This window comes from Centrocercus urophasianus, unplaced genomic scaffold, assembly GCF_019232065.1.
Source record: "Centrocercus urophasianus isolate 14NV4802_14NV808 unplaced genomic scaffold, USGS_Curo_1.0 seq_27, whole genome shotgun sequence".
Taxonomy (NCBI): domain Eukaryota; kingdom Metazoa; phylum Chordata; class Aves; order Galliformes; family Phasianidae; genus Centrocercus; species Centrocercus urophasianus.
In genome coordinates, this window is record NW_024884833.1 from 9105947 (window position 1) to 9130565 (window position 24619).

The 24619-nt window shown below is 38.9% G+C and overlaps 2 protein-coding genes across 10 annotated transcripts in view; one reads left to right on the forward strand and one right to left on the reverse strand.

The window, feature by feature from the left end:
* NMRK1 (nicotinamide riboside kinase 1) lies at positions 1–9405 on the reverse strand. Of its 8 annotated transcripts, none has more exons than XM_042826770.1 (9): positions 9228–9405; positions 7403–7462; positions 6927–7017; positions 5982–6030; positions 4486–4657; positions 3751–3822; positions 2653–2759; positions 1595–1684; positions 1–1199 (listed from the first exon to the last, which is right to left on the reverse strand). In XM_042826770.1, the coding sequence occupies exons 2-9, from the start codon at positions 7429–7431 to the stop codon at positions 1180–1182; spliced, it is 630 nt and encodes a 209-aa protein (XP_042682704.1). In that variant the 5' UTR covers positions 7432–7462; positions 9228–9405; the 3' UTR covers positions 1–1179. The 8 variants fall into 8 exon arrangements, with proteins under 8 accessions (XP_042682704.1, XP_042682699.1, XP_042682702.1 ...); XM_042826765.1 differs by lacking the exon at positions 9228–9405 and adding an exon at positions 8299–8537; XM_042826768.1 differs by lacking the exon at positions 9228–9405 and adding an exon at positions 8264–8537.
* OSTF1 (osteoclast stimulating factor 1) overlaps positions 8820–24619 on the forward strand; it is a 20872-nt gene continuing 5072 nt past the window's right edge. The window contains exons 1-9 of one of the 2 annotated variants that reach the window (XM_042826763.1): positions 8842–8926; positions 13967–14108; positions 16228–16274; positions 16784–16834; positions 16923–16986; positions 23305–23358; positions 23794–23901; positions 24352–24401; positions 24515–24593. In XM_042826763.1, the coding sequence (XP_042682697.1) occupies positions 14075–14108; positions 16228–16274; positions 16784–16834; positions 16923–16986; positions 23305–23358; positions 23794–23901; positions 24352–24401; positions 24515–24593 (487 nt within the window). In that variant the 5' untranslated portion in view covers positions 8842–8926; positions 13967–14074. Of the gene's footprint in view, positions 8927–13966; positions 14109–16227; positions 16275–16783; positions 16835–16922; positions 16987–23304; positions 23359–23793; positions 23902–24351; positions 24402–24514; positions 24594–24619 lie in introns of both variants that reach the window. The other variant, XM_042826762.1, reaches the window with a different exon arrangement.

Here is a 24619-nt window from a genome sequence, read left to right on the forward strand (position 1 = left end):
GCAATGTGAAGCATTTTTATTGCAAATAGTATCTGGAAGTTCTTTATTTTAGACACAAATTTACATCGCTCACGTTAAGGCCTCACTTATTCAGGCTTTTAAGGTGCTTTAATACTACTAATAGTTAAGTAATACCTTTCAATCACCACGATCAATTTAGCCAAATTGTAGTAAGTAACACAGTCCGTCTTTTGCTTTTCATGTCTGCAGATAGATTGTGATTTCGGCTGATAAAATTGCAAGAGATCATACAGGAAAAGTAAGGGCTTATTCATCCTGCAATCGAAGATAATTAAATCTCCTAGTTTCCCAGTTCATCTAAGTATATATACACATTCTGTAATAGAGTTTTAACGTACATTTACATTATCCGCTCTCTGGATAATTTCATAAGTAAAATTTCATCCTGAGTTCTGCAGATTAACAAGGAATATTTCTTACTTCCTCTTCCCTGAAGCATGCTTTTATGGTCTTGCACTTCACCATGTTCTAATCCTTGCTCTTAATATTGTTGGTGATGCATCTGCATTCTGGCATCTTATTCCTCCACATTTTCCCAACAATCTTTCTTTTTAAAATACCCATTCTGAACTGGTCCAAACATGCAGATTACTTGAGAAATACTACATAGTATTCTGAACTTCTACAGAAGTTCAGTTACAATATATCCCGTAACAGACTCAGTTACTGTATAAGCTGTTAAACTGCTCATTGAATCTTAAAATTACTATTGTCATAGTTTATAGCTAGTTTCTCTAACCATGTTCACCAGTGATTACCTCAAACATACTTAATAGCTTTTTATCATTGTAATTCCCAAGTACTTTATGAACATTTCAAACTGCATTGGTCAGTTGTCAAATACGCTTATTGATCCAGCAGAACTGCATCTTCACAGTTTAGTATAATGTACAAAAAATATATACTTTAGAATATACACATTCAATCACATATAAAGGTCAGTCAGAGCACAACTGATGGAAGGAATTATAAAGAACAATGCATTGTTGGCACTCAACATCTGAGAGTTACAGAGCTAACACTTTAGCTACTAATCCACTTGTGATTGTATGAACTATGGACATAAACATAGGCATCTGCCCAGTTGGTTGTCTTGCCAAGTTCCACAGTCCTGGAGTTTTCAATTTGTATCAGACCAAACTGAGGTACTCTGCTTTATCATGCTGTGACCTGCTGATCTGAAATAAAAAGTACACACCTTTAACTTGTGTCATTTCTTTGTTTGCATGTGACATCACCATATATCTGAGACTACTATCACCAAGACACATCTTTAATTTATGTTTTGTCTCATTTTACTTCTCTTTTTTAAGATTTATTAGTAGATAGCAGTGAATTCACCTATTATTCAACAAAATCCAATTTCAGTGAACTTAAAGATATACTTTATCATGACAGAGTAAAAATGTATAAGGTACGTATGTGTAAGGCAAATACATATAAGGCCTATAATATGCTTATACAGGGAGACAACAGATCTATCTAATCCTTGCAGCATTTACATACAGAGTAGTGAGCTTGTAGTTATCTTGGAATTCTGTAAGCAAATTCAATTTCCAATAATATCACTTACTTCCTTCTCTCAGCCTTTTTATTTCCTGTATTATGTCATTATACACAGAGGATAAAAGCTCCTCTTGGGATTTAGTTCCATCTAAATAAACTGAGAAAAAAAGAAAAAAAAAAAAAAAACATTAGTTCTGTGCCAGCTATATGTTATCTGTAGTTATAATTAGCAAAATTATCAGTATTCTTATGAGTGTACTGAGAGGAAAAAATAGAAAGCAAGAACAATGCAAGCCTCTGCTCCTTTCCCAAACTCAGTTTGAATGTTAGAAAGCAATAGTGTACAAGTATTCAGTTAATAATTAGTTTGCAAATATTTATAGTAAAAAATTCTGCAAAAGAATTATAACATTAGGACAGTAGAGCTGGAATAATTCAACAGAAAGGTTCCTATGCAGGAGGAAGTTACAGGTTCTTCCTCAGCTTTAGGATTTGAGCAAACTAAGGAAGGACACTGCAGTTCTCATTCTCTCTGCTCAGTAAGCAGCAGTGCCCTGCATGCTGCTGACACAGCTGCCTGACCTCTTTTCTCTGACACTCAGTCCAGAATTAGGCAGTCCCAAGAGCTGTGCGAGTGCAAACATCACACAAACGCACAGCACCACACATTTGACACTATTTTGACAAGACTAGTTACTGCATGTAGTATGTACCAAAAAGTATTTGTGAAATGTCCCATAGCTTTTATAAGGACCTCATACAGGATTTTCGTGCATCAGATTCTGTCTCAGAAGTTTCCTGGTTAGTCACAGACACGTACGCACACATGCACATGCGAACTATCTTGTTAATGGATGTAGTGATAAAAAAAAGTTTACATTTCTTAAATCATAATCATTTAGAAAAATAACAAGATACGACCTTGAAGCCTTAAAAAAAACCACCCAAACAAACAAACAAAAAAACAACAGAAAGGTCAAAACCAGTTGACCTGTTGTGCAAATGTCACAATAATATTTGAAGAAAGTTTTGTCCCTTACAAAAAAATACCACTAGCAACCAAACAAAATCCTGAAATGTGACACATTTAATCATTTTATATTTTTAAAATTAAAGATATCATACCAATGTTACTTGCACTTTCTTCCATTTCATTTTTATATTTCAGGTACATAGGCCACACATGTCCATCGAAGTACCCGGGTGTATCTGCTGGCTGATAGACTCTGGTGCTACACAGAAACACATGTGCTTTCCTATGCAAGTTTTACATTTAAAAAATACAGAAGCAAGAATCTTGCATATCTACTGGAATAAAGGAAGCTACTCCGTTATAATATAATCTGTGGTATGATTCTTGCTAATCTATTTCTGACAACCAAATTAAATTAAAGACAAGGTAAAAGGAGTTTAACTGAAAAATATATCACATATAAATTAACCTGTATTGAAAGTTTTGCCCAAAGAAATTACGTTTTGCTTCTTTTTATTGGCATGGATTTCTCAAGTTTTAATTCACTAGAAATTCAGATACTAAACTCCTGAAGGGCACGTCTAGTCAAGAACCAAAAAAGTGCAGTCAACTAAAGACAATTGAGAGGAGAACTGCTTCACTCAGATGCCAGATTTTGATTCTGTGCAAACGTCTTGCTTCAAGCACACAATAGTGTTTCAAATCTGGAGCCAAGTCAATCACTGGCTTAACATCCCAAATCAAACTTGCAATGTAACTAAAATACAGTCTAAATGAAGCATGTTTCATTTAGAAAAACAAAAAAACAAAAACAAAAACAAAAAAAGCAAAAAAAACAACCCAGCAACACCATGCATAAAGATTGGTATTTTAACATTAATCATCATGTATAGCTGCATGTTTTTTTTCTCCTTTTACATTAGTTTAACTCTAGCATTTAGTTGGTAATCTAAGTAGTTTTTCTGGACAACAAATTGTGTTTCACTGCTTGTAAAACACTTAACATTTTAATATATATATATATATATATATATAAAACAGAACAAAACAAAAAATAACAACCACTTCTCTGCATGTTCTTGTTAATGTCTGCTAAATACCCACAGAGTGTTGCCTAGGAATAACAGATAATAGATGCTCTTAGCAGCTTATATCTGTCAAGTGCTAAAGAAAAGCTGGTACCAAAAAAAATCATAGTTCAGGTTAGGGGATATAGTCACCATCTGTGAACAACAACCAAATAATCTTACCTCCTTCTCCTTTTACACTCTTCATAAGGAAGGGTCAAAAAATATCTTCTATTCCAGAGTTCATTAAGTGGCCTAAGACAGTAATATAGAATCATAGAATCACCAAGGTTGGAAAAGACCTCTAAGATCATCCAGTCCAACCATCCACGTGTCACTAATATCTGCCACTAAACTATGTCCCTCAGTACTGTATTTAAACGTTTCTTAAACACCTCCACAGACAGCGAGTCCACCACCTCCCTGGGCAGCCCATTCCCTTTCTCTCAGAGAAGCTCTTCCTAACATTCAACCTGAATCTCCCCTGGCACAACTTGAGGCCATTTCCTCTCATCCTATCACTGTAGTTACATGGGAGAAGAGGCTGATCCCCACCTCAACACACCTCCTTTCACGTAGTTATAGAGAGCCATAAGAACTTCCCTGAGCCTCCTCTCTCCAGACTAAAGAATCCCAGCTCCCCCAGCCATTCCTCATAAGGCCTGTGCTCCAGACCCTTCACCAGTTTCTTTGCCCTTCTCTGAAAACACTCCAGAGCCCCAACATTTTTCTCGTAGCGAGGGGCCCAAAACTCAACACTGTACATGAGGTACAACCTCACCAGAGCTGAGTACAGAGGGATGATCACCTCCCTGCTTCTGCTGGTAAAACTATTTCTGATACAAGCCAGGATGCTTATGTTTAGTACCCTGTTTTTAGGGCAGCTTTTAATATACCGATTTATGCATTACTACTTACTCATAATTATACAGCAGAAAGCCTTCAACAATCAAAATATAAACATCTTCTGTCATCTTTAGTCTGTTACATGTGTCCATCGGTTTTTCAGTCACAATGCCTGAGCTTGCATGGCTTTTCATCCAGTTGTGAATACTTTTCACCATTTCATCCATATAGAGGGCATCAAGTACTAGATGAATCAGTAAGAAAGGAATAATCTACATATAAGCCTAAATGAAAGGGAATGCTATTAGCCCTACAAGTCTCTTAGGTGTAAGTAGTTTCATGTTTGTAGCTGATGATACCTTGAAACAAATCCTTTCCCCATGTTTGGGATACATTTGGTGGGTGTGGACTTTCAGAACCCTGTGACAACAAAAGATGAGTGAATTCACAGCCCTTTTCCCTTTGGAAGAAAATGTACAAACTGCTATCCTATTCCATAGGACCCATAAATACTTAGCCCAGACTTCTACCCTTGTGTCAACTATCACTTAAACAAAGCAAGGAATGGGGTTCAAAAATCCTTTGCTTTTTTTGTTAAGTTTTAAATATTTGGATGGTGGGGAGGGAGGGCTCAGACTGGTAGGATGGCATAAGAGGTAAAATATTACAATGTAGCACATGGTTTTGTCCAGAGTGAGATGTCACATGAGTTACTGAACTGTAGCCCAAAGGCAGACTCTGGATACAAACTTTGATGTAATATAGAAGAGCAGTATTAAGACCAGAAAGATGAACTTTCTCATCTAGTTTCACATTCTACTTTCATTTAGTGTAGAAACTGAACCACAGACTGCATTAACTGATGGAAGTCAGATTTCAGCTACAATTTAAGGTTCAGGACAATGTTCAGAGTAATACATTTTGCAATCACCAAGTATCAGAAGAGAGTAACTGATAATCAACTGTTTGTACATAGTCTTGACCTGGAATAGAACACTGGCAAAAAGTAGAACTAGGTATAGAAGTTCACACAACTAAGCTGGCATGTTGAGCCAGCAGTAAGTCTGAATTTGGAACCATTCTGGTCTCTGTGTAAGACCTGACATGAGATAAAGGTGTCTGGACAAGATCCAATCTTATCTGATTTGGAACATAATAAGGAAAGAGACACGATCATTAAGATACCCAATCAGTTAGTTATTAATGTGAAAAAAAATAAATAAATCCATCAATACATAGAAAGTAATGAGGTTTAGCTTATGCCAGTGCTGCAATTCAAGAGACTTTCAAATGAGCTGAACCATTTGCCACTAGACCCAATGCAACTCTAGAAGATTAAAACAAGGAAAGGGAAAGACAAGCACCAGCTTCAGAGGTTTACTAATTCAAAAAGTTTTCTATTTTTATCTCAGTGAGGTGAGAGAAAGTGAAGTAAGGATTGCTCTGCATTGTTTGTTTACAACCTTGCTAAGAATAGACACAAAACAGGGGTGTTGCTTGCTTAGAAGAGACAGGAAACCAAGCTCAACACAACACAACCAACACAACAACAAGTCAGAGTTACTGACCATCATACAGCTTAAATCCACGCTCGTCTGTTTCTACTTCAGACTCTGGCTAAAGAGAAAAAACATTGCAGTTTTCAATTGTGCTTTCATAAGCGCTTACACAGGTCTGTTTTCTTCAGTTACAAAAATGAGGGCATACACACTTGTATACTAACTGATAAATTTGTCCTCAAAATTTAAATGCTGCATAAAGCTATTCAAATATAATACAAACACTTCATTTCATTTGTAACAACAAATCCTCCAAGTCATCACTTTGAAGTTCACTAGAACTTCACTTTTAAGAAATAAAAACATGTTCAACCTCTTTCGCACAGAACTTTGATACTCATACAACAGTTTTGATTTTTCTTTCCTTTTTTGGTTTAGGAAATGAAGAGCTACATACTCCTACACAGCACTAGGGTTAACAAAGCAATAACATTAACTCTGTTAGCACACAGTATCTTCAGAAATGTATCCATCATACACTCATTCCTTACTTTGAAACTGTATAAAATACAGTCAATTTATTTTGCTGAGCATACTCAGTGATTTTGGCCACTGAAATTTCAATAACCTCAGTGCTGACAAAGTTAACATTAGAATCATAGAATCATACAATCACCAAGGTTGGAAAAGACCTAAAAGATCATCCAGTCCAACCGTTCACCTATTCCCAATAGCTCCCACTAAACCATGTCCCTCAACACAACATCCAGCCTTTCCTTGAACACCCCCAGGCTCGGTGACTCCACCACCTCCCTGGGCAGCCATTCCAGTGCCTGACCACCCTTTCTGAAAAGTAATACTTCCTCATGTCCAGCCTGAATCTCCCCTGCCGTAGCTTGAAAGCAGTATCAATTTTAACAGTCCAATAACAGAGAACTTTAAACGAGTAGAAATTATACTAACATTTACTCAAGAGCACTTCTATATATCAGGTCTGTCCATCAATACCATTACCTTAAAGAAGTCATCCTGAGAGATTGTATCACAATTTGGAAGCAGTTTCTTAAGCTTTTCTGCCAATGTTGTTTTTCCTCCATTTGTAACTCTGAGTTAGAAAACACAGATACTGCATCAGACAAGATCTCACTTTTAGACATAAACAGACCTATGGTCATGCACCTCTACATAAGTAGTGTAAATCACAGAGATGCCATTAGCTCCTCTCTCTCCCCACCTCCAAGAGGTTTATTAACAGTAAATACGCTCTTGAAATTTTCTGGCAAGTTCTAACAGCTTTTAGTGACAAGAAATAAACTAGAAGTGGTACCTGAGATCTCCAATAGAGGCAGGAATAATTTCTTAGGCGTTACACATTATTTGTAAACTATTTTCAAAAATGATCTATGCAGAAGTACAAGTTACACCACAGTTCACTCTGAAAGGAAGACCAGTCTTGAGCTGCAGAGGAAATTTAATTTTCTAATACTTACCCTCCAAGGCCAATCACCAGTATTTTCATTGCTTGTTTTCCCTTCAGTTCTTCCTTTCCACTGTCAGAAACAGAGTCAGTGAAAACTCTCAATTCAGCAAAATCAACAGTCATTAATAACATAATAGTCAATAAGAAATTCCGGTTACAGATAAGACTTGTTTTCTGTCTTTTTTTTTTTTTTTTTTTTTCCTCCACAAACTTACTGTCAGAACCTCAGCTGCTTGTTGAAATGCTAACAAAACCCTCCAATACAAATGCTGTGTCACAGATTTCTATGTATTTTACCTTAGACAGTATTTAATGATTTGAGGAGAACTCTGAGAGATTCAGTATTACCGCTACTGATTAGCACAGCAGTACCTGGAAAAAAATACAATCCTAGCTCAATCATTAACAGTATCCAAATGTAAACACGTGCTGAGGTAGAAAGACAAACAAACAACAAAAAAGCTATTAAAAAAAACCACACCACCAACAACAGAAGACAGTGATGTGCTGAGGGAAGAAAGATGTTTAAAAAGTAACTCCTGAATTCCACAGTTCACTGTGTGTTCATGGCACTGGCTGTCAGTGTGAAGAATGAAAACAGATTACCTGTTCTCACGATATGATCATGATCTGCAAAACATCTGAAACATGATCTGCAAAAAACCCCAATGCTATTTTCAAACTAAACTGCGTTCTGGGGCATTAGCCTTTGCCCCACAGAAACGCTGCGGCACAGCCCAAATAACACCTGGGCACACGTGCTGAGCTTTGGACTCAACTTACGTCACCAGCTATACCAATCTTAATCCCAATTTTCTGGAAAAAAAAAAAAACAAAAAACAAAAAACAAAACAAACAAACAAAAACCAACCAAACATCAACTCTGCCTCCCTCAGAACAACGTACAACTCAAATGGCGAAGGCAAACTGGCCTCCAGCGTTGCAGCACACAACTCGGAAGTTACTCGGCCTCTTTAAAGAGCCGAGTGAAGTTCCACTGCACTCTCCCACAGAGCTGCCTCGGGCTGAGCATTAAACGTGCAACGACAGCATCCAAACGAGCCACCCCGCCCCAAGAGCTCCCACACGGGAGGCGCTGACCCGTGGGACGCTCAGCGCAGCTCAAACCCACGGACCCAACCAAAGCCCACCCCCTTGCCGCGCTCCGGCGGCCCGGCAGTCAGTCCCGCCCTCTCCGACACCGCGCGGTCCGATTGGCTGCTCCTCAGGCCGCGCACCCCGATTGGTAGCCCTCCCCCCTCCCGTGCTCTTCCCACCAGGCAAAGGAGAGCGAAGAGAGGATTGGTTGTGCGGTATTTCGGGGTGGTGCGGTGCTCGCTGCTGCCGCTGTGGGGCGCTGCGCAGGATACCGGCGCCCGCCCACCCCCTTCCTCCCCGCAGCTGTCGCCGCGCACCGTGCCCAGTAGCGCGGAGCGGCTCGCCCCGATCATCCCCACCGCCCCGAGGCACCTGCGCAGCCCGTCAGGTCCCGCCGCAGCCATGTCCAAGCCACCGCCCAAGCCCGCCAAGCCAGGTAAGGGAGGGTCCTCAGGGCTAGGCCAGCCGCCCCCTCCCCTCCCCGTCTTCTCGCTGTCAGCACGGGCCGCCGTGGGCGCGGGTCGGCCCAGTGCCGGCTGACACGTGGACAGCGGGGGAGCTGGGCTCGGGCTGTCAGAACCGGCGGCCCCCGCCTCTCCCCGCCCCGCCGCCATTAACCTCGGCGCCGCCCGAGCGCTGCGGGTCTGTCCTCGGGCACCCCTCGCGGAACTTCGCTTCTCAGTACTCATAGCGAATCGCAGGGTTTTGTAACAAAAACAAAACAAAACACTGCTGACCGGGTTTAGGAGCACTCAGTCGGTCATCCCCCACTTTCCGATGTTCTGTTAAAGCCTCAGAACTTCTTTCATGTAACAGTTTGCTCCGGTCTTTCACCCACTGAGCATCTTTCGGAGTTGACCTGAAATAGCAAAAAGGCAGCGATAGGAGCCCCAGCACCGCGGTTGGCGCCGGGAAGGTGCGTAAAGAGCTGTGTGGGCTTCCGGGAGATGAGAAGGGTGTGGTGCTGCGTTTAGCAGCCAGATAGGCAGGAAGAAGAATTTTTTCCAGTCAGGGGGTTACTCAGTGTCCGATTTGCAAAATGATTGGTTAGGCTTAGCGTAAGAATCTTACGGAAGTCTAGGATTTACACTGTTCAGGCTTGCGGAGTTATCAGTCAGACTCATTCTGTGTTTAACGCTGGGCATCCCCAGCTTGGCGGTGCAGGCTGTGCTAAGACTCAGGCTGCTGACAGACAGACAGGCTCTCTGTGTCTTACTGTCACTTTGTCCTTCGGTTCGGTGGCACAGCAGGCTGGACTGGTGCTCTGGCACTGCAGGGTTCTGCTCATCTTCAGGTTATTTTTCATGTTCTAATGAAGTTGCCAATCTGGTTTGCCACATGATCACTTGACGCAGCAAAAGGAAATGGATGGGAATAAATGACTGAAGAAGAAAGAGGAAGAGAATGAGACTTTCTTGGTAGTTACTCTCAGGGATCACAAAAGTCATTTTACAGAGTCCCTCCATTTTGAAGAAGGAAAGTCTTTACAGATGCTATTGTTGATTTTTTTTGTTTTGTTTTGTTTTTGTTTTTCTCCCCCTAAGCCATTTTCAGGAAGAGGTTGTCTTCTGGCTTCCTCCAAAATATTTTGTCTGTCTGCCTTTGTAATATCAGTTACAATTCTAACAGTGTCATTGGATTTCATGGAGGTTATAGACATTAAAGCGTACTGACTTAAAGGCATAAACATGGAGTCTGCGTGTGCTGAAACTGGAGTAGCATAATGCTCTGTTTGTTACCAACTTCTAGGCTGCAGGTGGGGAAATGTCTTGGTTCATTTGCTCAAGCTGTGTTATTTTTTCTGTTGTCTTATATCCAGTCTGTAAACCATCCTGGCTTTGTCACAAAGCAGCAATCTACTTGCTGTGCCGCAATTCAAGCAGATAGAAGGAAAAATAAGACTTGATGGTCACAATTGAAGCAGATAGAAGAAAGAATAAGACTCTGGCTGCTGCAGTCCTTTAAGAAATGTTCAGGAAGAAAACATGCTAACTATGTGGGGATGGAAGGAGATAGAGCTGGTGGCAAGGAATTTAGTGTTATTAAGTGTATTTAGTGTTATATTCATTTCTGAAGCTGTGAGTGCGTTCCTCACAGGGCTGTTGAAGATTACAATTACACATGAATGCCCAGATGGTGCTTTGAAAATGTGCAAAACAGAATGTTCTAAGGGGAAAAATATTAAGTATAGCAATGAGTGGGGTTTTCTTCAGTAGATTTTTATTTGATAGAAGGCTCTTTCATTGTAATAATGTGGCTGCAAGGGCAGTGTGTTGGGTTTCAGTTGAGAAGGAAAAGTCTTTGACATCAAAGATTCTAGACAATCTTTGACATTCTAGATTCTAGACAATCATCTAGCAACATTTGTCAGCTCTTGAGCCTGTATTCTGGGGCCCTTGTATTGTCAGCTCTTGAGCCTGTATTCTGTGGTTAGCCCTTGGGTAACAGGCTGTGAATGTTTTTCATGGCTTGGGGAAATTTTTAATTTCTAGCATTCTGAGACTTTCCTTTAAAACAAGCTTCTCACTTTGCTTTTCTGCTGGAGCTTTTTGTACTAGTTTGAAAGCTTTTCTTTTTCGTATTCAAACTTGCTATTGGAGATACAGAGGAGTGAAATGAGAGCTGAAAATAATTGAAGCTTTCTTCTACATCAGCATTATGCAAGAGTAGGATTTCCCCTCCATCCTTCAAAAGCTCTATTGATATCTCAAACAATATTAGTCTTTTTAGAGTTCATTAACCTCCTAAACATTCTGTGTCTTATGCTAATTATCAAAGTTACTTAAGTCTTTTGAACCTGACAAGCTGCATTGACTCCTGCTAGTTGACTCCTTGAATGATGGTGGTTATGCATTTTTGGCTAGGGCCTTATACAGCGTGCAGTAAGAGCTCTTAGGAAACTGGAAATGTTATTTTTTTCTTTACCTTTATTACTTCTGTGTTCTCCAGATAAAGTAACGTTTGTTGATCTTGGGCTAAAGTCTACACAACACTTAACTTTTACAGAGAAAGACAAGTCTTTGAAGGAAATTACAGTTTTAAATGATTCCAGTTGAGAGGAAATGAGGAAGGAGGGAGCAAGTGTGTGTAACATAAAGGGACACTACCATAAAGTAGGTCTGTTGCCTTTGCAGCCTTTGCAGTTTTTCTAAGTTAAAAATAGAATTCTGAATATAAATACTTAGTTTTAACCAGAGTCAAGTTTCTTTCACATTACTGAGGTGAAGCAGAAGCTGTGGCAGTTGCTGTTGACAGGAGCGGAAGATCTATGCTGAATGGCATCCATAAGGTCTCAGCAGTCCGTCACCCTGGGTTGTTTCCTTCTGCAGTCACAGAAGGGTTTCTGTTAGCTAGGGAGAAGTGGGTGTGTGAGTGTAGGTAATTATGCTGCAGTTGTGAGTTTATATGCAGGAGACATCAACAGAACTATTAAACAGCACAAATGTGAATGCTAAATTTGTACTTCTGACCCTAACCCTAATCATTCAAATTACTGCAAGCCGCAACAAGCCTCCTACAAGTGAAGGTGTTTTTTGTATTTGCAAAAATTAAACTAGTAATAAATAGATCTCAGCATCATACTGTGCTAGTCACAATTCGTTTGTGAAATTGTTCATGTCAAATACAAAGTGAGTACACTCACAGGCATTTTCTCTGAGAATAATCCTGAATTATGATTTTCTGTCTACAAATGCTGTGGAGCAGAAAGAACAAATGTGCTGTCAGGTGCAGTCTGTGACTGTTAGAGGGCTACCCTACCTTGTCAACTGCTGGTAGTAGTCTGCTCTTTGGATTCTTTCCTGCATGTCTCTAAACACCCCCCTTCCTGCTCTCCCATCTGCGTTCCTATGTGCTCTTCCCCTTTCTAAGTACTGCTAAAAAGTGGAAGGTGGTTTTCCAAACAGTGGGACCTCCTCTTTTCTGCCTCACTTAAAACAATACTTAAATGCTATTTAAATGCAGTATCATACTCTGTTGTGCCTGTGTGCTGTGAGCAAAACTACAAATTTAAAGCAGCAGTCTTGTAAAACATACTCCCTCTCTTTAGACCTTGAAGATCTGAGTGTAAAGTACTGTATTTTTCAGTTCCTGAAAAGTCAGGAAAAAGCTTCCATCTGCCCTTAATATTCTAAGAAAATGGCATGTTTTTGAAGATATGCCTATTGTGATAAAGACATTTCTTTCCTTACTAATGCAAAATGCAAGCATATTGTGAAAGATCCTGATCTGTAGTTTATCCACAATACTACTTCATGACAAAACTTTTTGCCTTCCAAATGCTGTTGCCAGGTTATGTAGTTCTTTTGTAGGGTCTCAGACCAGTGCTGAGTGCAATTCTTGCCAATGCACTTAGCAAAAAGAAGTCTTGCTTCAGAGAAAATAAAATGCATGAATTGTGTTCTGGGAGGACACTCTGAAACTGACATCGACCCTGGAACTGGCATACAAACATCTAAATAAATAATGCTACCCAAGAGTCAGCCTTCTTTCTTTCACAGACGAAAGCAAGTAAGAAGAGAGTAGGAAATAGTTTGTAGAAGAGGGAATTTAAATGGCAGCATCTTATGATGGCCTAAAACGCCGAGGTAAAAGAACAGAAGGGATGTGGGGAGAAAAATCCATCACTGAGCAATTAAATCCATTTTGCAGAGACACTTAGCACATCTTTGAAAACGACCTTTTGTTATGCTGCAATTAATTAAACATCAAACTGATAGGAGGAAACAAAATGTTTCTGATTGTTGAGAAAACATTTTTTAAATTTTGCACTGTGAATCCTGACAGCAATCAGTACATATCAGAAGCTGCATTTTTTTTTTTTTTTTAACTGTTTTTACTGTTTAGTCACTCCATTTCTTTATTTTCGTGGATTTAATTTGCTATTCATTGTGCTGACAAATCAGCTTTACCCAAGGGAGGGCTCTATGATAAATCTGAGTTGCATGTTTCCTTTCCTAATTATTTTATAGGAGAAGTTGTCCTACAGAATTCAGATGGGTTTTAGGACAAGTCACCTCACTGCATTGCTGAGTGAGAGTTTGGTAAATTGTGGCATGGGGAGTTCCTGTGCCTTGCTCTATGTCAGCGTAATATGTGTAATATCTTTCTTTTTTTTTTTTTGTCAGATAGTTGCACTGCAGATGTTTAATGCAAATCCTTTGAGAAGGGAAAAAGACTTGTGGCAGAAGTATGGGACTGAAAAGGACTATTCAGATTTGTCCCTGCAATGAGGAAAATATTTGTTGTGGGACATATCGCTGCACTATGCCTTGATTGATTTTATTTTTTGAAGGGATAGTCTTTATCTATCTAGAAGGTAAAGTCGTGGCTTTTTGCCCGGTATCTTGAAATACAAAAAATACACAGTTCCCCTTGTTTTCGTTATTTTGTCTTACAAATACATGGTTGGGAGGTATTGTCTGTTAGCTTTGCAAAGTTGAGATCACTGCTTTTACCTTAGTTCTCTGTCCTACAGGAATCTCACAAAGTGGTGAATGGATGAAAGTCACTTCCTGACTGTGAGCTTATTAATTCCAAAGGACACCAGCCAGTGAAAGCTGTAATTTTGACCACGTGCCCGGGGATGTGCATCGCTAAGTGGAAGTACTTGTATTCAAGTGAATGTAGTTACTCACAGGTCTAATAAAAGACAATTTATTTCCAGAACAGGGATACTAGTTTAATATCCCCTCTTAGTCCTTATGTTTTGCTGTTTTAAATATTCCAGACTGGTTTGTTTTGGTTTTTTTTTTTTGCATTAAAAAAAAATTTCTGTGAAGTAGTAAGTCTTATTGTTCTTAGCTCTTAAATTCACCACCATAAGCAGGCTTTAGTATCTATCTGTAAATATTTAAAAGATAATTTGAAAATGCCAGAAATTAGTAGTGCTTAATTTCCAGACGAAGTGCTGTAAAATTAAAGTTAACCAGATCTGCAGTTTTGTAGATACAGATACAGAGCGAAGTGTTTTAGAATATGTTGAGCTGTGATATCTTGACATTTGGGGAAGTAGCTCTTATTTCTGTTGTAAATTGTAGTGCACACACATAAAGCAAATTGTCTATAGTTTAAACAGTGTTTCAACAGTACTTTTATCTGCATTTCATTTCTTCTTTTCTAGTTTTCTAAAACTATTACAGATGCAGTATGTTATTACCAGAATTGTATACTGTACACACAAATCTAAATTTCTTGCTTTTCCTTGTCTTCTGTCATCTTCTCATTTCCCCTTTAAATGTTTTTTATCTTCCCTTTTAGTCTCCAGTTTCTCCTTTTACTTAAATAAAACCTTGAAAATTGGTGGATGATGTTTGAAATCATTGAAGGATTTAGTATGCAGTTCTATCATAAATTGTGCCGTCACATTTATAAGAAAGCCTAGGAGAAGGAACAGTATCATCTACCATCCACCCCTTAATGCCACACATCCTGTTTTGTCATCTCTTCTTTGTCTGTCTTTTTGTTGTTGTTGCTATTTGTTTTTGTTTTTAATTGAATTCCAGCCACGATGTGGATGCTTCATTCTAAAGCTCTTAGAGTGTGACATATTACTGTCTGGTTTGTTTGTTTGTGCTCTTGATCGTTTTCACATAGGTAATGAATAAAAAAGGTTTCATGCTTTTAGCTGCTGCCATAGTGCAGGCGTTTAGTGTCCAGGGCACATGCCTGTTAAGTGTTGAACCCTTTATGTCTAAGATATAGCTACTGTGTGAAAGTGCACCAGTAAAGCCAAACTGAAATCTTACGGTGTTACTCAAAAATAACAACTGCTTTGATTACAAGTTAACCATACAACATGTAAAAGTACAGCTCAAGAACCTCAATTACTGTGTGGTTTACTTGCATCACTGTGATATTCAGAAAGAAACCTACAGAGTTCAGACTGCAGATATTTCAAAACAAATGAAAGTCTGTACGGAGTTCAGGAGTTCAGTTAATAAAATTATGTAGTGTACATGTTTCTTCTCCTGTTCATCTTCTGCTTTGTAATCTTGAAATAGACCTATACTGAATATTTTAAACGCTTGTAGGGATGCATCTTTTGCAATTAATGAAATTAGACTTCTAGCTCTTCTTTTTTTTTCTGGGCGTGGATGCTGTCGCCCTATTTGAAATAAACACTGTCTACTTAGAGGTATTGTAAACACTATAGTTTATTTTGTGCATCTGAGCGGAATATCATACCTTCTGTACCTGATATAAATAGGACTTGCTGACCGTTTGTCATTTTTCTTCAAATCCTTCAGTGATTGCTGTGTCATTGCATTATTTTCCTGATTAATAACAATTACAAATGGGTATGGGGATGTATGGCAGACATCAGTCATTGTTTTGTTTCTTTATTTTTTTCCTTAATTCTGAAGCATTTAAGATGCTATTAAGAAAAAATATGTATGGCTTATATTGTTGCATATGATTGAAACAACACTTTGCATCAGAAATCAGTGGCAGTACTTACAGTGACTAAGGTGGTGAGCCATGAATGCAGTGTAAGATGTACAGGACAGGCAACATATCCTTGTCTGATCAGTTGACACATTTCCTTCAGAACCTATGCTTTTTGTTTGACTGTTTTCATCATCACTTTCATTGCTATGGGCATGCCAGAGATTCATTCAGCAAGCAGTTTTAGGAGTTAAGGAATTTACTTGTATATGGGTTCCGTACATGGGTGCAATGTGTTTAGACAATGTTAATCATATTTATTTTTTCTTTTTTTTTGGTTTTTTTTTTCAGGACAGGTTAAAGTATTCAGGGCCCTGTATACATTTGAGCCTAGAACGGTAAGTATATTTAGATTATAGGGATTGGGAAGACTGATTTTTACACTTATCCATAATAACACTTATCTGTGATGAGGTGGAACTATCAGATTTGCTGTACTGCTTCTTCAGTGAAGAAGTCTGTTAAAGGATACTCATTCTTAAATATGACTTTTCTTCTAAAGGCAACAAGGGTAATTGAGAACTGAGAGAGTGTTGATAGTCTGGGACCAGCCAAGAAAGGGGAAGAAGTTAACAAACATGGGATATATTTCACTGCTTTTGTTGCACAGGACTCAGTTGGAAAGGCTACAGTCTGTCTTTAGCGTTCAGGGAGATCAAAGGTATGAAAAGTTGGCTGCAGGCAAGTCAAACAGCAGACAGTCAGGCAGTTATCCAGTTTCTGTAGAACTGGAGGTGTTAATATTTTGAAAGAAATGCTCAGTATGTTCTACTTTTTACAGGTGCTTATTCTATCTAAGTACAAATATTCGTATTTCTGTTTACCTTTTTTATTTTTTTTCTTTAAGCCAGATGAACTGTACTTCGAAGAAGGTGATATCATCTACATCTCAGACATGGTGAGTCTGACACATCCCATACACATATGTCCAAATGCTTCTGAGATGCAGTATATCCTTTTTAAACTCTTCTCTCCTTTCTCTCCAGAGTGATACAAATTGGTGGAAAGGAACTTGCAAGGGGAGAACTGGACTAATTCCAAGCAACTATGGTAATGTCTAGAATATTTTCCTTTGGTAAGATTACTTACAATCAAACGAAATGGCTATATGAAAATTACTGATATGCTTACTTTCAGAAACTGATAAAAATACTGGCATTTAACAGTACTCTACCAGAGTATTTCAGAATATTTCTACAATATCACTTATTGCCATCCATCAGCAGCATACAGGCCATGAGTTTGCCAGGTGTTTGTTTCTGGATGTGCATGTGAGAACAGACACTCTTAGTTGGGAGAGGAAGAACAAAAATAGAGGAGAGTTCAACAGAGTACACACAAAGCTCGTAGCCTTATATTCTTCGTATCTGTGATGAATGTATTCTCATTTTTAAGATTTTTCTCATCAGCAGTATTTGTTCAGTCTGTATGTTGTTTTTTCTAAGTAAACGTAATGATAGGCAGGCAGAGCTTTCAGTGACTCGGAGATCAAGAAGTCTGACACAGCATGGGGTGGCTTCTTACCAAGCTAATCAATAAATCAATACTCAAATTGTTAAGTAAGCTCTGTATATAGACAGCAATCTAAAGCAGATGGTAAGCAACTCTGTAGATATTACTCTGGCAGTTGTTTTTATTGTTGTTGTTGTTTGTTTGTTTTTTTCCTCACTGTTCTGTTGCCATTTGTTGCTTTTTACTGAAGTTGTTCAGCTACAGAAAATTCTGCTTTGACAGAATTGTAATTGTTTTTTCATGTTCAGCTAAAATCGCTTTGAAAAGCCACAGATGCAGTTAACACAGTTCTCACAGTTCAGTCCTCCCCGGAAATGTAGGCAGAATAGCCATGTCACATGACAGATTGCATCAAAACTGTTATTATTTTGGTAACAGTGTGGTTGCTTTGTATTGTCCTTTCTTCACCAGGAGACGCAATGGTAGCCGTGCTATGATTCCCTGCCTATGATTCCCAGGAACAGATAGGCAGAGATATGAGTGGAAAGCTGTAGTGCAATTGTTTGGACTCTGGCATGCAGTTTCATTTTTAGAAAAACTTTTTGACTTCTGGACTGGCTGTACTCTTGCCATCTGCCAGAGCAGTTGCTGTTATACGGGATAATGATTTAAATATACTTACCTGCGTTCTTATTTCCTTTGGATGTTGCAGTGTGCTATATTTAAGCCAACAGCTATTTCTATTTGTGTTTCTACTGTGATCATTTTGGAAAACTCCTACTGAAAAATTGTCTCAGCAACATTTAGCTTCTGTCAGCTTTGGTGAGACTGTACCTGGAGTACTATGTGCAATTCTGGGCTTTGCCATACAAGAGAGGTATGGGCATGCTTGTGGGTGTCCAGCAAAGGGCCATGCAGATGATGAAGGGACTCCACACCTGTAAGGAAGGGCTTAAGGAGCTTCTCTTAGAGAAGGTTCAGTTGGGTCCTTATTAGCATGTATGAATACGTGAAGGCAGGCTGCAAAGAAGATGGAAGATGGAACTGGGTATTTTACAGTGATGCCTAGTGCCAGGGCCACAGACAGGAACATTAGGTTCCCTTTTGAACATCAGGAAGCACTTCTTTAGTGTGCAGGTAACAGAGCATTGATACAGGTTGCCCAGTGAGGTTGTAGTCTCTTCCTTGGAAATCTTCAACAGCAGCTTGAACATGGGCCTGGGTGCCCTGCTCTGGATCTCCCAGCTTGAGCAGAGAGGTTGAACCAAGTGACCTCCAGAGGTTGGTTCCAACCTCAAGCAGTCATTGATTTTCAGGCCAGAGAAGTGTGTGTGCATTTGCAAAAATTTAATGTGTAAGCAGAACAGAAGTCTATCTTTAGAAGAACTAAAAATGAAAAATACTGGAAATCTGTCTTCTTTAAACAGAGAGCGCACAATGCCCCAAAGCCTCTTCCGTTGGCTATCACAGTAAGACAGCCTAGATTTAGTCTTAACTATATAAACATTGCTGCCTTCCTGGTGAAGTTCTGTGCTCCTCTGCAATCTTTTTGAGAAAAGTGGAGACAAACATGGAAGTACTTAGGCTCTGGTGGGGCCTTGTGCTCCATCTGCTGGGCTTGAAGAAACACTTTTTAAGACATTGAACAGAAAAGCTGATGAAGCCAGAATCAAATGCATGAAAAATACTTGTTACTGAACTCTTTATAACTGAAGTTTTACAAGAACAAAATTATTTTTAGCTTTCTGCCAGTGATACTAGTATTGCTGCTTTGTAGTACAAGCACTATTCAGTGTCACTGGGGCATTTTATTTGTTTGATGGCTGTCTGCTCTGGGACCATCTTCTTTGACTCTGTATTGACTAGATGGAACGGCCTTAAGTTATGCCAAGGGGGATGCAGGTTGTGCATTAGGAAAATCTTCTTTGAAAGAGTGGTTGTGTGCTGCAATGGGCTGCCCCGGGAGGTGGTGGAATCACTGTGCCTGGAGATGTTCAAGAGGCTTTTGGATGTTGTACTGAGGGACATGGGTTAGTGGGAAATACCAGTGATAGGTGGATGATTGAACTGGATTATCTTAGAAGTCTTTTCCAATCTTGATAATTCTCTGATTCTGTGTATTATGATTCTGTTCACTGTTTACACTAACTTGAAATATTGGTATTGTATAACCAAGATGTTATAATGTATAACCAAGATGTTATAATTTGTATAACCAAGATGTTATAATTGCAATATAATCAAGAGAGCAAAGCAAAGCAGACAACGATCACAAAAGAGAATAAGTGGAAGAGCTTACCCTTGGGTCGAGCTCACCAGAAGATACCAAAAGAGGGGATCTCCAGAAGAGATCCTTCCCCTCTGGTAGCCAGCTCTTAAATAGGTCCAGGAGGGGTGGAGCCAGGCTCCACCCCTTCCGGCAGCACAGGTGAATTGCCTTCACCTGTGCTCCTCTGGCTGACTCATGGCTCACCTCAGGTGATTAATCAGAGGTTCAGGCCGTGACTCAGCAGTTCCCATACAGGTATCTAACATGCATATTTTATTTTATTCACAGCTATAGGCAGAAATGTGAAATGTTGCAATTGCAAATTGTTATGGGAGGAATATACACCAAAGTAAGAAAAGGTCTGGATAGGTCACGATTTTCCTTAGTATTCCATTTTTTGTAGCTAAAGTATGTTATATTTACCCGCTTTGCACCTGATGGTAATAGCAGTTTGATCTGAGAAGCATACTCTTATGTTGTCCCAGCCTTTTTAATAAACTGCAGAGCAGGATTTTGGAGAGCCTACTCATCTCAGATTGAACCCTTACTAGTTACAGGTATTTGTACGTAAAAAGATTTTTAAAAAGGAGTTGCCAAGTCACAGCCTGACTTCCAAATGTTCCACTGCACTGTTCATTTTCTTTTTGCTGGTGCAACAGGACACTGACCAGGAACTGATGGGTACTGTTCCCTAGTAAAACCTAAAGCTTGTGAGATGAAGAAAAGATCTGCAGAAGCCTGAACTTCCATCTATATTCTTTGGTTAAGCAGTTTTGATCCTCAGATCTCCTCTAAGTTTTCCAGTGAAAATGAAAACCTCTGTAAAATAAATTGTAATGCTATTGACAGTGGGTTTTCTTAGCTACCCTCTAGATAACCCTTGCAAATAATTCTCTCGTAACTACAGATGGCAGTCTATAGATTGAAAGGCCTAGCTGCATGCATCTGCTTAAAAACATCTTACAACTGTAGAAAGGCGTGTAACAGGTAGAATATTACCAGATTTCCACTGACCTTGCAGTTGAGCAATTCAGTGCTGCTGTTTGAAGTTTTACAGACTATTCTTTGAATTGCTTTTCCATACACAATATATTGAATTTTATCTGACTAGTCTTGGCAGATTGCAGTTGCATGCAGCCTGGCATAGCTCACAATGCAAAACCATACTTAATGGCAGGCTGCCCCAAGTGCCCACCCATCTCTTGGAAACAATCAAACCACTGATGTATGGTCAGCTCTGTTGGGATTGGAACGAAGGCATGGAGGGGGCAGAGGGCTGAATCTGCCTCTTGCTCCCACCATATGCAGTCAGCTGCCTCAAGCCCCGTGTGTGTTATGCGTGGCACATGCTTGTGCTGCTTGTTGGGAAAAACACAGTGATTTCCAATGCTTGTATCTCAGCCTGCCATTGTGTCTCAGACGAAACCAAAACACAGTAAAAGAAAAATTTTGAATGAAGGGAGTAAAACAAACTATGGACAGATGAGTATTTTTTTTTTGTCAAGACAAATAGTATGACACTATGCTTAATTTGTAAGGAAACTGTCAGTTTTCAAAGATTACAATTTGGAAAGACATTAGCTGCAGAAACCTGCTACATATATGGCTGAACTTGCCATTTTCTTTACAGGTATTGTTGGTGAATATATTGTCACTGAATAAATGGTTTCTTTGATGCCATTGAAAGACACAACTAAATCTCTTTCTCTGTATGAAGCAGTAAAAAATTACATTAGAGTGATTTTCCTGAACCCTTGTAATGTATGTAGTACAGCTACCAACATTGCCTTGGTGATAGTTGGTAAAAAGTAGAAATTTATAAGATTAATAGAAGATAATGCAGTTGCCACGAGCAACTTACATTTGATGAAATATCATTGTGTCATGCATCCAGAAAATTTGTGTGAAAGCTTTAAAAATGGATAATGCCATACAGGTCATCATCAAAGCTGTGAATTTCATAAAGTCCAGTGGACTGAAGCACGGCCAGTTCAGGAGTTTTTTAGAAGTATGGATGCTGATTGTCAGGGCATCTACCGTTCTGAAGGAAGGTGGCTATGTTGGGGTGAAATGCTAAAAGATTTTATGATTTGCAAAGTGGAATCAAGTCATTTATGGAATCAAAAGGAAAATTTGTGCCTGAACTTAAAGATGAAGAAGGGTTCATAGAGCTAGCATTTTTGGTGGATTTGACCACTCGTTTAATCAAATTCAACATGCATTTTCAATTTGAAAATCAACTTCTCTGTTTTAAATGATTGCAGTGTTCAAAATGAAACTTAAATTATGGCAAGCTCAGATTATGGTAAATAATTATGTGCATTTTGATGTGTTGGCTAAACATAGACCTGTAAAAAATATGCAGCCTTGCTTTCAGTTTTGATAAAGTGATTTGAACATAGATTTCAAGATTTCCAAAAAGATAAATCTTCTTGTATATTTGCAAATCCATTTTTAGTTGATGCAAATATATTGCTGCACATTTTCAAAAGGAATACATATAGTTGCAATCTAGCATTCAACTTAAAGGAAAATCTGTCTATGTCTCTTTACTATGATCAGAGGGCTGGAACACTTCTCCTATGAGGAAAGGTTGAGGCAACTGGGCTTGTTTAGCTTGGAGAAGAGAAGGTTAGGGAGAGACCTCATTTAGGCTTTCCAGTACTTGAAGGGAGTGTATCAACAGGAGGGGGAATGACCGTTTACAAGGGTGGATAGTGATAGGACAAGGGGGAATGGTTTTAAACTGAGACAGAGGAGGTTTAGGCTGGATATTAGGAGGAAGTTTTTCACACAGAGGTGGTGAGGCACTGGAACAGGTTGCCCAAGGAGGCTGTGGCTGCCCCATCCCTGGAGGCATTCAAGGCCAGGCTGGATGTGGCTCTGAGCAGCCTGGTCTGCTGGTTGGTGACCCTGCACACAGCAGGAGGGGAGTTGAAACTAGATGGTCATTGTGGTCCTTTTCAACCCAGGCCATTCTATGATGCTACAATACTAGACTTTTGTAAGACCTGCCTTAACAGAGAGAAATATCTTGTGGTTCACAATCACACTGTATTTACATCATCACTTCTTGGCAATGTATACATTTGTGAACAACGGTTATCGAGGATGAATCATAGGAAGAGTAATATTTCATCAAAAATATCTAACAAAGGTCTTGAGAGTTCACTGAGAATTGCAACCATTTCCATTGAACCAGACACTGATGCATTAGTTTCATGAAAACAAGGTAAAATATTTCACTAGTTTCATGTTTTTGTTGTTGTTTTTTTTTAATGTTTTAATAACATATGTATATGTTATTTTATATATTTATAATGTTATATTTTATATTTATATATACATATGTAATGTATGCATAAAATAAGTGTTTGTATATATATAAAGTTTTGTTACTAATATACGTGAGTTCTGTTGCATGGTTTGTATGTAGTCCAAGACAGTTCCTCTTCACTTACTGCAGCACAGGCAAACCAAAGGGTTGGACACCCATGGTCTAGTCTTATCATTCCCAAGTCTTTGTTCACATTCAGATTGAACATGTATTACTGGCACTTCCAGAACTAAGAAAAAGCTTTATTTCCGTGCAGATACCAAATATCCTGTTTCAGACTTAATAGAATTTATTATCTGTTTTATTTCAGTGGCAGAACAAGCAGAGTCTATTGATAACCCACTGCATGAAGCTGCCAAGCGAGGTAAGTGTGATTTGGATTTTGGTTGTGTAATGCTAAAGCTAAAAGACAGTTTGTTTTGTGCTAAAATATCAAATATATCTAGGATGGGGATATTTTGTCTGTTTTGGTTCCCTGGTGTTTTGACCTAGCTATCAAGTGAAGTATTGCAGCTTTCAGAAGCTGGTTTACAGCCTAGTAGAATTGCCACTAAATATGACATGATTGTATGCGCAGCAAAAATGGGCTGGTGTTATCCATTTAGCAATGCAGGTACCTGAAGATCTCCTGGGAGTGGAGTAAGAAATGCTTGTTATGAACTAAACTGATTGTTTTACAAGTCGTAACTCTTGCTGGTAATAAACCTTGTTTGTTCATAGAACAGAGAGAACTGAGTGTTTTAAATTATTTTGTTAACTTTTTAAAGAAAAATAATCAGTAAAATGGAATTTTTTTCAGGCAACCTAAGCTGGTTGAGAGAGTGTTTGGATAACCAAGTTGGGGTCAATGGCTTAGACAAAGCTGGAAATACAGCTCTGTATTGGGCATGCCATGGAGGCCACAAAGGTATGAAAGAATTAATTTCAAATAAGTGACTCCTGATTTTCTTGCCTTTTTTTTAGACACATTGATAAAGTCACTGTGCTGAAATAAAGCCAGGATTTTCTTATGCTATTCTGTTTTTTTTTTTTTTTTTTTTTTTTTTATAAAAAGAATTAAAGTGAAGTTCAGATCTGTCAAATGCTATGTATTTTGTTGCTGCTGTTGGAGGGATCATTCTAATCACTGTAACTGTTAGTAGCAGAGTGGCAAGAAGGACAGTCCAAAAAAAAAGTGTTGTATATTTTGTTGTAGTGTTTCATGGTGACTAATGGTTGTTTTCTCAATGTTTTCTGGCTTTTAGAGATTTTCATTAACTGATTGGATCTTTCTTTCATTGAATTTTAACTAAGATACTCTGTGTAAACAAGCACAGTTTGTTTCCACTAAACTCCTATTTTTCTCTGTTCTCTGCAGATATAGTGGATGTTCTCTTTACACAAGCAAACCTAGAGTTGAACCAGCAGGTAGGACCCTTACACTAAAGATGTGATGCTATTAATCCATGGTACAAGCCAGAAGTTTTTTTTTTTTTTTTTGCTGTGTTTTAATCCTGTTGCTTTTCCCTCTAACTCCACAGAACAAATTGGGAGACACAGCTTTGCATGCTGCTGCATGGAAAGGTTATGCAGATATTGTAGAGATGCTGCTGGCAAAGGGTAAAGATCTTCACCAAGATTTCAAC

Bases quoted from the DNA above. Each gene is read 5' to 3' on its own strand.
- NMRK1 (XM_042826770.1), bottom strand. From the start codon at position 7,431: ATGAAAATACTGGTGATTGGCCTTGGAGG. The intron at 3,823-4,485 runs GTAAGTAGTAAT...TTACTGTCTTAG, and splicing joins TTTCTGCTGTATAATTATGA to GCCACTTAATGAACTCTGGA. The intron at 1,200-1,594 runs GTAAGTGATATT...TTTTTATTTCAG, and splicing joins AAAAAGGCTGAGAGAAGGAA to ATCAGCAGGTCACAGCATGA.